This window comes from Zootoca vivipara, chromosome 14 (assembly GCF_965207765.1).
Source record: "Zootoca vivipara chromosome 14, rZooViv2.hap1.1, whole genome shotgun sequence".
NCBI lineage: Eukaryota > Metazoa > Chordata > Lepidosauria > Squamata > Lacertidae > Zootoca > Zootoca vivipara.
This window is the reverse complement of record NC_142597.1, coordinates 25607713-25623443: the sequence shown is the minus strand read 5'-3', so window position 1 is coordinate 25623443 and position 15731 is coordinate 25607713. Positions and strand designations below refer to the sequence as shown.

Below are 15731 nucleotides of genomic sequence, written 5' to 3'. Positions count from 1 at the left end.
TCATTTCTGGTACTCCAAAGGCCTATTTGCCAACGAACCCTTTGCAGTCTTCTGTAGAACCTCTTCTACAGAAGATGTAGGGCTATGCTCTAGGATACTGTTCTTCAACCTTTGATCCTCAAATGTTGTTGGACTTCAACTCCCATCATCCCGGACACTTGGATAAGCTGGCTGGGCATGATGGGATTTGTAGTCCAACAACATCTGGAGACTCAACCTTGAAGAACACTGTTCTAGGATGTACAGAGAAGCTCATATGCAGCGCTGCTCAGGCTTCCTGGAACCTCATTTTTGCCCTCAGAGAGCAGCCTGGAACATACCTAACACTCCTCTGTGGCAGAACATTGCAAGGAAAGATAAACAGTTTGGGAGACAATTTGTCTTTCAGGGAAGCTTGCCTATTATTACTAGCCTTCTTATTAAGGAATTCCTATTAAGCTTCCACACTTAATTCACTCCAAGATTCCCCAGAAAGACCACCACACTGTAGGTTCAATCTGTCATCCACTTACCTGAGTCAAATCCTTTGCAAAGAAGTCACTGTCACTTCCCAAGATGGCGTCATCTAAAATCTCCCATCTTTCTCCAACCCGAAACTCCATAATATAACGGTCAATCGGAAAGCTATGATTGGCTGGAGGAAGCCATGACAATAGGACTCCTTGGTGCGTCCGATTGGCTGTTAGGCACCTTGGTGGAGTAACCAGCACCAGGGGTTCTGGAGTTGTGACAGGGAATGCTGAAGATAAAAAAAAATGTTGGGATAGAAGGGGAAGGGGAAAAAATATTTTTAAAACAGACGCAAGAAACCTGGGGGAGGGGGCGGTGATGGGTCTTGTGTTTTACAGTGGAATTGTGGCACATTTGCCAAAGTATTTGACCACTTCTGCTTTAAAAGCTCTGCCGTTTCACCCTTGCTGTCCCTTATGCCCAGAATGTTTTCCTCAGAATACCTGCTTTATTCCACCTATCCTGCTGCCCTTTAACTGCTTCCTCGAAGCTCTGCTCTTCCATGACACCTTTGGCTCAACCTTTTACTTTTACTGAGAGTAAGCACAGCACTAAATTTCCATGTGCCTCCCCCCCCCTTTCTTAAGATGTTATAACCAAATTCTGCTTGGCAGTTCCTGAGATCAATGAGAAGGGTTTAGTCTATGCTTGGATGCAATTAGACACCATTTTGAACCAGTTGGCGAACCCTTGAAAGTTTTTTGGTTTCTTAGAATTCCAGAATAACACTGGGTACAACGCTGCTAGTAATTCATTCTTTTTTTAAGTGGATTTGTCATTTCAGTTAATGGGACCTTGGATCATCAAGGTCCTCTTCTGAGTCTCACCTAAAGTATTCACAGTGACCACCTCACTGAAGGAGCTCGTGCCTAGCTTGTTTTGGGCCAAGACACTGAACTGGTAGGCAGTCTCCGGTTCTAGATTATCCATGAGGAACCAACTGGGCCCAGTTGGCACTGGGAAAGAGAGCCAGTCATGAGGTCCAAATTGTGCCCGCTTCATCCTGGCAAGATAGAAGAAAGACAATCGAAGGGGCGGGTTCTTTAGAGGGAAGAAATCAAAGAGAAAAAAGAGAACAAGAGAGAGAAAAGAAAAGTGTAGAAAGAGGAAAAAAGAGAGAGATAATTCCTTAATGAACAATGGAGCTACTTGGGGTTGGATCCAATGACACCCAGGACTCTGCTAAATACAAAATTCTGCACCAACATGACTCAAATTTCATGGCAAGCAATGCTGGATTCTGTGGCCAGACTCAATCCAGCACATTTGCATTATCACTCCAGATTTGCATTATTTATTTTGCTCCTGCTAGTTACATGTGAGGGGGAAATGAGACCGGAACCCCACACCCTCTGGCTTCCCACAGATCTTATTCAGAGACTCCCCTGATTCCTGCAAAGGCAACAGGTGTTGCTCACAAGGTTTCAAACCTGTTTTTACCATCATATGGGCTAGAAACCTGATTGTTGATTTTAATGAAGGGTGACACATATAGGAAGTTGAATTCTGCACCCAACAGTTTATGCAATGATTTTCTTCTCGCACTCTCTTCACACACACACACACTCCTGCGATTTTGCACCACTAGTGTCTGTGTGCGGGTTTCTAAAGGCTTGATCTGTTTCAACTGCAGCAAAAGAGGAGGGAGATGTAATTTGGTTTTTTGCTTGCCACTCTAAACCTGGGTACAGATCTTTCCATCCAATCGGATGTAAACTAATGAAATTATGACAGCCCCCAACAGTACAATAATAATCGGAAATGATATGTTTTCATCCAGCCATCTTGCACCCATGGGTCTCTTGCCACATCAGCCTCTGATTATTTGTCACGGCAAATCTAAACATTAATTACTGTCAGCCCTCTCCTTGGCACACGGTGCTAGCTCTGCTAACGGTTAAGCAGGTGGGAGGCTAGGCTGACTCATACGTCATCAGTGGGACTGCCAAATTAATGCCAGAGCCAAATGCTGCCTTCAGGCTAGACTCACCTGAGCAGCACCCCCCATGAGGACCATGGCCAAGAAATGATTTCATTCCTGGTCGCATTCCAGGGCCTGCCGATGCCAACGGAACGGAAGGCAGAGCATTGAAAGAAGGCAATGGGGATTGCCCAGTGCTGTCCCTACCATAAGGAAGAGTGAGGCAGTCACTGCAGGCAGCAGATGCTGAGGAGTGAGGATTGGGCAGGGCTGCTTGCAGCACCACATGGCCAGGCTTGCACCCCCTAAGTGAGCCTGCTCTCCTTCAGGGCAGTGGAGGTTGCTGTTCGGCATTGAGATAAGATTCCACTGCCAGCCTTGGTCAGCTTCTGTACATGAACTTGAGGGAGCCACCATCTTTGCCCTTTGCCTCAAGGAACAAAATGGGGTTGGCCCATTGAACTGACAATTCTCCTTTGCACCACTAATCCTATGTAATGCTTCCACCGAGAGCATCTGCTTCTGCAGAAACGAGGCTGCAGGCGGAAGTAGGTGCAAGTATGTGATTAAAGTGAAGCCAGAGCAAGATCCAGGCAGCAAAACAAAGGCTAGAGTGGACAATGGGACCATCTGGACAGCAGCACATAGGGCAAAGGCAGCAGTGCCTGCCAGGATCCCCCCAACACTTTTGGAGTTCAACCAGAGCCCTTCCAAGGAACAATTTGGGAAGACATGGGTCCCTTTCAGGTCCGAGCAGCTTCCGTCTGTATTGCTCTGCCCCTCTTCACAGTGATTGGTCCCTGTCTTTTCCTGTTCCTCTGTAACATCTCCTGTTGGCAAGCTTTGCCTGTGCAGCAAAGCACCTACTGCATGCAGGAGCTCTGATCCTTACCCTGCTCTGCTGATCTGACTCTGCTACCTCCTCCATTCCTCTTCTCCCCACTGGACAGTCACCTGCACACTGCCTTCAGCAGCCTCCCTTTCTGACCAGTGGTTTTGCCTTTGGGTTAGATGCCCTAGCGTCTTTCCAGCATGCACCAGACATATTGGGCTGGACCTGGCTATATCTGTGAGTTTTGATGTTATGCAAAAGAAGATGCCAACACAACAGTGGTGCTAGTGGAAACTCTCTGTGCAATACATTGCACAACTTGTCATGCAACCTGCTCATGCATTCTCTTCAGCGACAACTTTCAGCGACAACTTTCCGCTGGGGCAAAACATTTCAAGCGTGCAACAAGTATACCACTAAGTGACTTTAATTTAGCAGCAGTTACAGGTAGGTAGCCGTGTTGGTCTGAGTCGAAGCAAAATAAAAAAATTCCTTCAGTAGCACCTTAAAGACCAACTAAGTTTATATTTTGGTATGAGCTTTCGTGTGCATGCACACTTCTTCAGATACACTGTGTATCTGAAGAAGTGTGCATGCACACGAAAGCTCATACCAAAATGTAAACTTAGTTGGTCTTTAAGGTGCTACTGAAGGAATTTTTTTATTTAATTTAGCACTCAGTTTAGTTTTATTACAGCAAAAGCCAGCAATACAAAATACCATAATTCCAAACAAAGAATCAGCAATAACATCACCGGAAGCAAAACCATTACACAGAAGGCATTTGCAATATATTATTCAATAGAAGATATTTACGTTTCTTAATAGCTAAAGTGCAGAATTTGGCCACATCATATGATACTGGAGTTGAGGAATCTTCCAGAAGGAATTTTCGTAAAATTTCGGAGGAGAATTCCAAATAATATTTTAAGGGTTTAAATTTTGACAAGAGGGGTAAAATAAGTCGAGCTCGTTCTTCACTGTAAAATTCACAAAATAAAAGAATGTGAGTGACAGATTCTACCTTATTGGACATGCAAGGGCAAAGGCGTTCATGGATTGGTATCCGCATAAATTTGCCGTACAGCACAGCTGAGGGCATTGCCACAAAGGCCCATCTATAGGCCTCATTAGTGATGTTAGGTAAGTAAGGGGCGGCTGCAAAGTTAGGCCACGATTTTAGACATCTGTAATTCTCCGGGAGTAAGGCATCTTCTTGCTGTAATTCAACATCGTAAAGTCTCTGAGTAATAATTATTTTTGCCTTATTCAGAGTTCCGTTAAAAAGATATTCAGGGTTTAGGCCAATTTGTTTGATCTTATTAGTTATTTGCGTAAGCCAGGGTGGATGGGGAACTGCAGCCAGGAAGTGAGGTAACATTCCCTTTGGATTGGTATGAATTTTCAACCAGAGGGATATTGCTTGCTCCCAGACTTTTAATTCGACTCTGGGGAGTCCTGCCTCTTGCCTTAACATTGCATTAGATGCACTCTTTGGGGTACCAAATAGAGATCTTAAAATTTTTGGTTGTACTGTTTCAAGGATCTTAAGATTGGCAGAAAGTCTAATTTGTGAGCCATACAAGAGTTGGGCTAAGGATTTTGCCTGAAAAACTTTTAGGGTCATAGGAAGGAAGCCGGTGCCTTTCCTTCTGAATAATCTAAGGATGGCATTTACACTTCTTCCTGCTGAAGTAGCTGATACGGTCAGGTGTGTTGACAATTTGGCATTATAATTTAGCACGACTTTGGATTACAACCCATAGACAACAGTGGAAGTGGATAAGGCCCTATGGAGCAGGCAGGCAACCTCAAACTGCATGAGGCCCTCCCACTAACATCAATAAAGCCCTCTGCAAGCAAGCAGTTCAGACCTCTGGCAGATCCTGGCAGATTGTTGGGTGGGGAGAAAGGAGACAAGGGTAGAGAGAGAAAGGAGGTCGTCTCCTTTTTGCTTTTGCCCCTCTGCAGGCTTCATGTCTGCTCACAGTTGGCAGACTCTCTCTGATAGATTATCCCTGTTGGAATACAACCATAGACCGAGAAAATGTTGTCATTTCTTGCGCTAAAGGGAAGATCCAGCTGTTGATCATTCAAGCTGCACCACACACACACACACACACACACACACACACACACACACACACACAAAACCAAACCCAACTGGATTTCACTTGGGGAGAATAAATGAATAAGCAGGAAAGAGAATCCCGGGATGTAAATTAAAAGGGGAGGGGGAATTTAGCATGGCACCAATAAGTGGCTCCACTGGGTAACAAATTGCAACTCTTTGCTAAAGATGGAAGCCATCAACTCCTTAGGGCAGTAACTTTGAAACCATTTCTTGGAGCACTCTGGGGTTCCCCAAAGCTCAGTTAGAGATTCCTCTGGATGGTGGGAATCATTAACGGTGAAAGACAGCTTGTCTGTCATTTGCAATCTCCCCCCCTGCAATGCCAGATGTTGGAAGGGCACTGGGAATGTTTTAGGTTGTGCTCAGTTCACGCAGAGCCATGAACAGACCCAACCAGGGACCTGCATGAAATAAGTATGCCCCAGAATCCTCTGCGAGGGCAGCGGAGTCCCTGTAAAAGAAATGCAGGGCTTCTTCAGCAGGTGAGTCAGCATGGAACAGGCTCCCTGGAGAGGGGAAAAAATATTTATCATTTATTTATTACATTTAGATCCCACCTTTCCTCCAAAGAGCTCAAGATTATGGACATAGCTCTCCCCACCTCCTCATTTTATCCTCCCAACAACCCTGTGAGGTAGGCTAGGCTAAGAGACAGTGACTGCCTCCCACCCCAGGGTCACATAGTAAGCTGAGTAGGGGATTTGAACCCTGGACTCCCAGATCCTAGTCTAACCCTCTAACCATTACATCACACTGGCTCTTTGGGGATGCTACTCTTTTCTTTGGGAACCTTCCAAAAACGGAAGCATCTTGTATCCAGAGAGCTGGCTTAATGCAGAAGCATCTGCCACAGGTGCCTATGCTCCTCTCCCGCACCCCTGAGGACTCCTTAAGACCCAAGCCAAAGAAAATTAACCTATTTTGTTTTAAAGGTTCTGAAAATATCCCCGTTTCCCAACAATGTGATAGGGGTAAAAATTGCCAGGACAGCTGACAGCAATCTGGCTGTTCCCCTCCAAGGTGAGATGCAGCTCACAGAGGGAACATGGTTTAATCGTTCCTTCGCATTGCAGCTGCATAAATTTTGTACTCTAAGCCTATTCCCTTGATTGATCTGTGTTCCTCCACTCCCCACAACACCCTTTTCCTTCATCCCACCCCCATCTCCCATATCTCTCCTTCCTTCCTTCCTTCCTTCCTTCCTTCCTTCCTTCCTTCCTTCCTTCTCTCGGTTTGTTTCTTTAAATAATCATATAACCCTCACTTTCTTGAGCGCTACCTTTATCCTCTTCATGAAGCCAAGTAGATTTTATGATGGGGAAGCACATAGCCAATCTCTACTCCATCAGCAACCCACCATCCTCACCCCCAAGCTGGTCAGCTTGGACCATCAAGGGGAGGGAGGGGAATAAGAGGAGAAGAAAGGGTAGGGAGAAGGTCCCCAAGGATTTGAGATGAGAAATGCAGGTCACTGTCACCTCTACTTTTCCTTCAGAGTCAACAGAGGGACAGAATGTCAATCAGCTTGGAGGCCCCTTTCTGCCAAACAGTGCGCAAGGCAATGAATTTGCTGTGCTGCAGCAACATCTGAGCACCTGCCTAATCTGGCAAAGAGCTTGAAATGGGAAGGCATGCAGCTGCCTTACAACAATTTGCCCATCTAGACCAGCACAGAATGACAACAGCTTTCCAGGGTCTCAGGCAAAGAAGGGTCCTTCCCAATCACCTGCTGCTACCTGATAGTTTGGATTCAGATGTTGCTGGACTACAATTCCCACCATATCTGGCTATTGGTCATGCTGGCTGGGGCTGACAGGAGTTGGAGTCCAATAACATCTGGAAGGCTAGAGGTACCCCACCACGGTTTTAACTGGAGATTCTGGAAAACTTGGGATCTTCCACCTGCCATGCCTGCAGTTTACCCTCTGCACTATGTTCCCTTCTTTGCAATCCTGGTGCTCTCTGAGCTAGCTCGTGATGATAGACATTGTAGCTACTATCTGTCTATCTATCCCCCACAAGACCTGGGATGTAATGATCATGAATAAAATCATGAGCTATAAGCAATTGTTGCAAGGAAAAAACAGGGAGGGGGAGAGCAATTGATGGCACCTTGAGCTCCTTGGAGGAAAGGTGGGGTCTAAATGACAAAATAAAATAAACTATGGAATGGAAGAAACCACTCAATAGAAACTTTAAAACAAAACTGGATGTCCTATCTTTTGTACAGGAATCAAAATCAAACAGGAAACACTTGGTTTTGATTTCTGTCTATATATGTAACAAAAAACCATGAATATATCATTGGCAGGTTGCATTCAACTTCATGAGACACAAGCGATGTGGCAGCAAGTTCCATAGTTTAACTATCTGCTGCATGAAGAAGGGCATTATTTTATCAGTCCTAAGTTTTCCAACATTCAGCTTCATTGGGGGCCCACAAGTTCTCATGTTATGAGAGCAGGAGAAAAACTGTAAAAGAGCAGCTGGAGGGGGAATCAAGAGTGTGACAGCAGTGGGGACAAAGTGCCAACACCCCCTTTCCCCCAATGCTGGAGTTCTGCTCCAAATGGCCCCTGCTCCCCACTTTGGCTGCTATTTGGTAAAACAAAAAGCTAAGCACACAAGGGCCAATCAAATGCTTGATGTCACCTCTGGTTTGCACCTCAGGAAGTCTGGGCCTGGTCAGTGCCCAGAAACCCACCTACAACACCTTGAGTTCCATTATGGAAACAAAGACAAAAGATAAATGTATTAAACAAAGCACATGAACAGCCTCGCAGTAGTGGATACAGGCACCGCTGAGAGGGGTGGAGAAAATCCTATTCTGTGTTAATCTTCCTCTTTGGAAAAGACATACTGTATTGGGTACACCTGACACCCTTTGCTGGCTCGCTTAGAGTGATGGGCATTCAAAGCACATCAGGCTAAAAACAAGCTATTCGGGGGAACTCCAGCGTGAGAAGGGCAAGGCCCCTTTCTACTCCGAGTTCTGGCCGAGTGAGAAAGAAAAGAAGCAGAGAGCAAAGCATGCTGGGATGACTCACAGAGGGCCGTACCAAACTGAGAATGTCTGTTCATATCCACCATCATAGCCAGGCTCCCAGGAAACATTGGCAGAGGTCATGGAAACAGCGATGCGCACGTTGCCCGGGGCATGGGGGCTTGTGCCTGAAAACAGGGAAGAGGGGGAGAGAAAAAAGAATGAAACTGTTTAAGATGCTGAGAGGAAATGATTAGGGGGTGGGGAATTGTTGCACATCAAATTATAGAGTTATTTTTTAAAACTGGGGTGCAGAACCTTTTTCAGCCTGAAGGCCACATTCCTGCATGGGAAATCTCCCAAGGGCCACATGTCAATGGTGGGTGTGGCCAGACAAACACCACTCTCCCTCCAAGCATGCAAGAGGTACCATCACAACTCAAGGACATATTACAACCAGGTAAAAGCAGGAAGGCACAGAGCATGGTCTGGGAAGGTGTGGCAGAGTCCAAAAAGCTAGTTGAAGTAGCCTGAAGGGCCATGTTCAGTCCCTGGCCCTGAGATTCCTTGCTACAGATGATATTAATTATTATTATTATTATTATTATTATTATTATTATTATTATTATCTTTGAGACTACTGTTTTGAGATCATTAGTGTGTTTAACAATCCTTACGATAATTTAGCCAAATTTTCTAAATTTGGGTAGCCTCCCCTATATTATACATTCCATTATCTTCATATTCTCGAAGCTATGGACATGAGTTTGACCAAGCTGCGGGAGGCAGTGGAAGACAGGAGTGCCTGGCGTGCTCTGGTCCATGGGGTCACGAAGAGTCAGACACGACTAAATGACTAAACAACAACAAACTTCATACAGTATTTCTTATTTTCTGTCTTTATCAGGACAAAGTACCAGGACAAAATAAAGAGAGAGCACATAGCTGTTAAGAAGCAGAGGAACAGAGAAGTAGAAATTAAAAGGCCAAGCGACCAGGTTCAAAGCTGGCAACCTTGTTTAGGAGAGGGTGTCACCATGCAACATCAGTAATTTTGACATTCTTAATGTGAGGGTATCAGCATTATCCAGTGGGCATCTTCCCTCTCTTCACAACCCTTGACAGAAACCTCTTCTGCTAATACCACAATGGTCTTTGTCCATTGGCAGCAACACAGATCCATGGGTCACTTCATGAGAACGTGAGCAGAGCCCTCCTGGATCAGGAGAAAGACCCATCTGGTCTAGCATCCTGTTCTCACAGTGGCCAACCAGGTGACTATGGGGAGCCCAAAAGCAGGTTCTGAGTGCAAGAGAAGTTCTCTGCACTTGTGATTCCCAGCAATGGACACTCAGAGGCATTCGGCCTTCAACAGTCGAATCAGAATGCGGACACTGTGACTAGTAGCCATGGATATCGTTATTCAGCATGAATATGTCTAATGCTCTTTCACAGCTGTCCAAGTTGATGGTCATCACTATGTCTAAAATGGATACACAACCAGTCCATGCAACCTGTGCTTTAGGGAGGTTCAGCTGCTCATACTATTACATCAGTGTGGTCTGCATGCTGCATTGGGGCTTGTGGACCTTCCAGAAGCACATCCATTATATTTAAAAAGATACATTATTTATTATAGGGCTATGTAGACACGACTGCTCACCTACCTCACATTATTTCTAGGTATAATACAGTGTGATCCAGGGAAAAGTCAATATTCTAAAGCCAAAGAGAACCCCTTAGTGATCAAATAATTATGAGGTTTCACAATTCTCCCTCCTCTGCATCCCCTCCACATATACCGGTATATTTGGATGTTATATTGTCATACGAGAAGCTGGGCTTGCTCTGAGGTTGCCCCGAAACTATGGAATGTCCTTCCCATGGAATGTCTACTAGTCTCACTCATTTGACTTTTTTCTGAAAAGGGCTCTGCAGTCCACCTTCTGCTAGGAAGAGGATTGTGCCTCTACCCTTTGGAAAGGTGCAGATGAACCTAAGCAGTAATCAAGGAAGCACAGAGGATGTGAGTCCATAGGAAGCTGTCTTATACAGGGTCAGACCACTGGAGCTATTTAGCTCAGCATTGTCTACACTGGCTAGTGGCAGCTTTCAGACAGGGATTCTTTGCCAACCCTACTCAGAGATGCCGAGGAATTCAACTTGAGACCTTCTGCATGCAAAGCAGATATTCTAACACTGAGCTATGGTTCTTCACCAAAATCTGAGTAATTGGGGGCCTGAATCCTGCTAGGCCCTGAGATATTGAGGCTAAAGCCATATATGCCTCTAGGCTCATCATTTACAGGTGAGAAACTTGCTCCAACCAACAAGAAAGGATGCTCCTTTTCTTCCTCTTCAATCCATCTAAAGAGATAGCCAAAATAAATTTTAAAAAATAAAAAAAGAATTAAAGAGCAGATTTTAGCAATAGGTTCATTGGAGCATGAAATGAAAAGGGAAAAAATGATCTTCTCTTCCTGGGAACCATCTATGACTCAGACATGGCATTTGCCACAGAGATCATCCAAGAAATATGAGCCTCCCTTGACACAGAGAAGCACATCACTTCCCTCCAATTATCCATTAGCCACTCTGCTGGCTGTAGGCTCAAGCATTTTGACTCCTGGAGCAAACAGATGGGACAGTTGAAAATTCCACACACTGAAATCATTAAAAAGAGAGGCAAAGAGAAGATGGGGAAACAGCACTCAACCCAAAACACAGGGTAATGGATTGGCATTTTTTCATTCAAAGGTGGCAGAACAGTATTTTCTTTTATCTCAGGTCAAACTTTCAAGAAAACATGCTTCCAGATGAGGTCACAGAGATAGAACTAACAGGTGATATATGCTGTTTTCTAAAGAAACTTATCAGATTTCCCCCAGAAATACAGGTAGTAAATAAGGATTAGATGGGTGGGGATACATACTGGTGTTTTAATGCCAACAACACTATGCAGATGTTGCAAAACAAAAACAAAAAAACCCTTGAATTCATAAGGAACCCTGATTCTAAAATAAGTCTCCATCATTCTTCCCTGTTTATCTATCCTCAGTGCTGGATCAATTATGCATCACCTAGAAGCCTTTATGAACCTGATGGTGCCACTAGACCTTGGCTAGTTGGCTCTTTTCAAGGAAACATAAATATATGGGAATTTTACTTGTCTTCCAGTATGGATCCAAAACTGGATATCAGATATCCAGAGGCCAGACTTTCTAAATACGGAGATCAGCTTCCATCGCTATTCCCATGAGAACTTCTCCTTTCTCCACATACCCTTCATTCCCAGAATGCCTTCTCCTAATCCATTCTTTTCCTATTTTGGAGACACTATCAGCTCTGTTCTATCTAGGAAGCCAGCCATGAGCCACTCCTCCTCCTCAACTGACTCTATTCCATTCTCCTCATCACCACCAACATTCAGGCATCCTGTCCCGTTTGGTTGTAACCTCTCATTAGGATTTTGTTCACCATTTCCCTTCCTACCCTTTTCAGTTGCAACGGTCAAGAGAGAACTGCATTCCTTATTACAGATATTTCCATCCTCCTGGATACCACCATCACCTGCTCAAGAGACTTGGCCACAAAAGCAGATCTGCTATTTTCAGACCCATCGGATTTGGGGCGGTTCCCAAACTGCTATAGTTCCAAGGTTCAAAAAGCACAGGCAAGACTATTTCACAACTACTGCAATTCAGTCAGCACTTAAAAACGGTGCTCCAATGGTTGAGAGGGGGGGGGGTATCCTTATTAAAACCCACAAGGTTCCCTTCCTGACTCCTTCAATTTTAGCCTAATCATTCCCCCCCCCCCAAAAAAAAAACCCGTAAAAAATTGCACCTTTAAGGGACTGCCATGAAATGTATTTTGAGCCCTGTAATTTGAGCAGTGATTTGTTTTGTTTTGTTTTGTTTTATGGCAAGCCACACTATTACACATTGTTATCTGACTATTCCTTGCAGGTCATTCTTGTGAAATGTTGTTGTTGTTGTTTGTTGTTGTTGTTGTTGTTGTTGTTTAGTCGTTTAGTCGTGCCCGACTCTTCGTGACCCCATGGACCATAGCACGCCAGGCACTCCTGTCTTCCACTGCCTCCCGCAGTTTGGTCAAACTCATGTCCGTAGCTTCAAGAACACTGTCCAACCATCTCGTCCTCTGTCGTCCCCTTCTCCTAGTGCCCTCCATCTTTCCCAACATCAAGGTCTTTTCCAAGGATTCTTCTCTTCTCATGAGGTGGCCAAAGTATTGGAGCCTCAGCTTCACGATCTGTCCTTCCAGTGAGCACTCAGGGCCGATTTCCTTAAGAATGGATAGGTTTGATCTTCTTGCAGTCCATGGGACTCTCAAGAGTCTCCTCCAGCACCATAATTCAAAAGCATCAATTCTTCGGCGATCAGCCTTCTTTACGGTCCAGCTCTCACTTCCATACATCACTACTGGGAAAAGCATAGCTTTAACTATACGGACCTTTGTAGGCAAGGTGATGTCTCTGCTTTTTAAGATGCTGTCTTGTGAAATGTTACCATCCAAAATGTGTATGTAAAAGGTTGATTGCAAGAGCTTCAGAAATCTGTGATGTCATATGCTCTGTGGCAGTTATGGCAGTCAGTTGAACAGTCTTAACAGTTAGACCGGCAGGTATGCTGTGTTGTGCTGCTGTCTGCCTCAGAGTCAGAGTTCGTCTGTAACAATTTAATCTGTGTAAGATGTTTTAGCAACCTATGTATCACCTACCTGTGTTGTATATTTATGTATCACCTACCTGTGTTGTATATTTAATCTGCAACTGCAAGTACACTAAGGAAAAGCTATTTGCTCTTTAAACTTTAAAAGAGTGTGTCTTGCGTAGTTTTTATAGGAGGGGAAAAGAGAACTAATTAACAGGTCGAATGACCCAGGACTGTCTTCCACAAAGCTCTGTTAAATGGGAACTAGAGTCTAATTCCTGCAATTCTGAACCACCATTGCACTGTTGGTTTAACAGTGTAGCTGTTCGTGCTGATTGGGGTTTTTTCTCCCCACAGCTCTGTAAGAACTATTTGCAGATGGTTGCTTCCTCAGGAACGTTATCCGCAATAGCAAATACAACATTTTTTCACTCCAGGAGAAGAAAAGCCACAAACATCCATGGCACCCCCCCGTTTGATGCCTTGGCCATGCCCATGAACGCTTCCAATCCATTCCCATACCTACCGATGACGGTCAGATGAGTGCTAGCAGTTATGCTTGTGACTATGTTGGTAGCGACACATTCCCACTCTCCGTGGTCATCCTTGCTGAGAGATCGGAACTGGAGGCTGCCACTTGGAAGGGTGTTGTGCTTGCTTCTACTGGGCTTCCCTACCTTGGTCAAACAACAGAGAAAGCACAGGGGAAAGGGAGGAGAGATAAAGAGAGAAAAAACACAACTCAGAGGCATGTCGCAAGGGCAGCAGAGTGGGGCGACATGATGCCAATGCTGCTAGCACAAACTGGGAGATGGGTGCAATTCTGCGCCCTTCTTGCAGACACTTGGAGGCATCTTTGGCAAAATCATTGGCCAGAGAGGTCAGCTCCCAAAAGGCGGTACTGTATAAGCAAGTAAGGCAGGTGTGGAGCAAGGAGCACAAAGAGGTACAAGGCAGAGCTGGAGAACCAGCAGATATGAGGCAGCAGGCAAGCACAGAGCAAGGAGTGGGCATGAGGGTGCTTCTGCTGCACAGCTAAAGGGGGGGTTGGGCAGGGACCTGGGTGGCCCTGTGCCCCCCTTCACAGTGGACAGTTCCTTACTTGAAGGGCTGCCTGGCTCAAGTCCAGTTTAAATGAGAAAGATTCGTAAGAAAGAAGAGCAGGAACAACCCTGAAGTTACACATTCTCAATTAGCAGCTGGTCAGCAAGCTGAGCAGGGACACAGGTAATCAACCCATAGTCTGCTTCCACTATGGTGAGATGTACAAATTTAGAAATAGTTAAAACAGAAATCCAGTACATCTATGAAGTAGCACATGCAAATCTGCATCTACCACTCTTCTTTGGGGGTGGGTTGATCCATTGTTTTTTCTTAGCCACTGTTATAGGAATTCTAAGGTCTCATATATAAAAATCATATGTTCATAAATTCACAAGGCAAACACATACAGAAGTATATAAACTATGTGTCTGAAATACTACAGGAGAGCAATCCTGAAACCATTTTGACTCTCCCAAATTGACCTCAAATGTTTCTCTGCAAAGAGGAAGGAAATGGGAAAACCTCCCCATTGTCTCTTTGCTCACAAATCCTGTCCGAAGGGCCTATCCGTGTATGAATAGGGTGAGCCTGTGACCTGGATTCAGGAACTGACTATTTTACCATCACAAAAGAATGGCCAGGATGCCCAGATAAAAGCAATCAGTGACCATTAGGTATCCATTCCTGGCAGACAGGTTTTCTGCTGTAGACCGCCCCTTCAGTGATGTATATATGATGTTTTGGGGTGGTGGTCTTGAGCTACAGGGGAGGCAATTTTCAAATGTCTATAAAAGAGCTTGCACACTATTCCTCTCTTCCCTCCCTGCGTGGGGTGAGTGGGGGACCCTGTTGCAACAGTTTAATAAAGATCATGCTTACTAGCTGCTTTGCTTTTCAATATACTCTGGTTGGTCTCTGTTATTTTCTCCTACCAATAGAGAACCTACATAAGGACTCTATATGGGCTCTTAGATACCCAATAAGGGAAAGGGAGCAATATTTTTCTTATAACAGCCACCTTAAGAGGCACCTGCTTATGACAAATGGTAGTGATGGATGGAAAAAAGTAGCCTAATGTTCCTGCTCTACTACTCCACTGGCAGAGCACCTACCTGAGTAGAGCAGGCTTCTCCCTGCAGATGTTCACCCTCCAAAGGATGCAGGCCAGTGGGGTCAGGCAACAATAAGATGAAGTGTTCTTGTATGACCTGATGATCTGGTCACTGGTAGATAGATATTGTTTTGCATTCTACGTACTGTTGTTTAGTTTAAAGCTTTAGGCCACTAGAGGGAGCTGCAACACTGTGGATCTCACCTGCATTCACCGTATTAATATCTGGTTGCATGATGAGGAAATCACTCTGTTTCCCTTGGGTTTCAGGCACAGAGGCGTAGCAAGCCCAGGTGGTACCCGGTACGATTTTATTTTTGTCAACCCCCCCCCCCCATCGACAGCTCGGGGGAGGCTTGGAAGTCGCAGGCAGGTGCCAAATGTCCGCCCCCCCCTACGCCTCTACGCCCCTACCCCCGTAACTCCCAAGTAAAAGGGAAAGGGGGGAGCTATGCCGCTTTGTTGGGGTGCTGGCAAAGCTGCGTTCTCTTGGGACCTAGGGCTCCCGTCTACCCCCCTCCCT

The 15731-nt window shown here is 45.1% G+C and overlaps 1 protein-coding gene across 1 annotated transcript in view; it reads right to left on the bottom strand.

Annotated features, from left to right (window-relative positions):
* IGSF9B (immunoglobulin superfamily member 9B) overlaps positions 1–15731 on the bottom strand; it is a 121952-nt gene that overhangs the window by 21922 nt on the left and 84299 nt on the right. The window contains exons 11-14 of the mRNA XM_035139552.3: positions 13580–13730; positions 8445–8568; positions 1338–1513; positions 513–739 (exon numbers count right to left, since the gene is read on the bottom strand). Coding sequence (XP_034995443.3) covers positions 513–739; positions 1338–1513; positions 8445–8568; positions 13580–13730 — 678 coding nt within the window. The remainder of the gene's footprint in view (positions 1–512; positions 740–1337; positions 1514–8444; positions 8569–13579; positions 13731–15731) is intronic.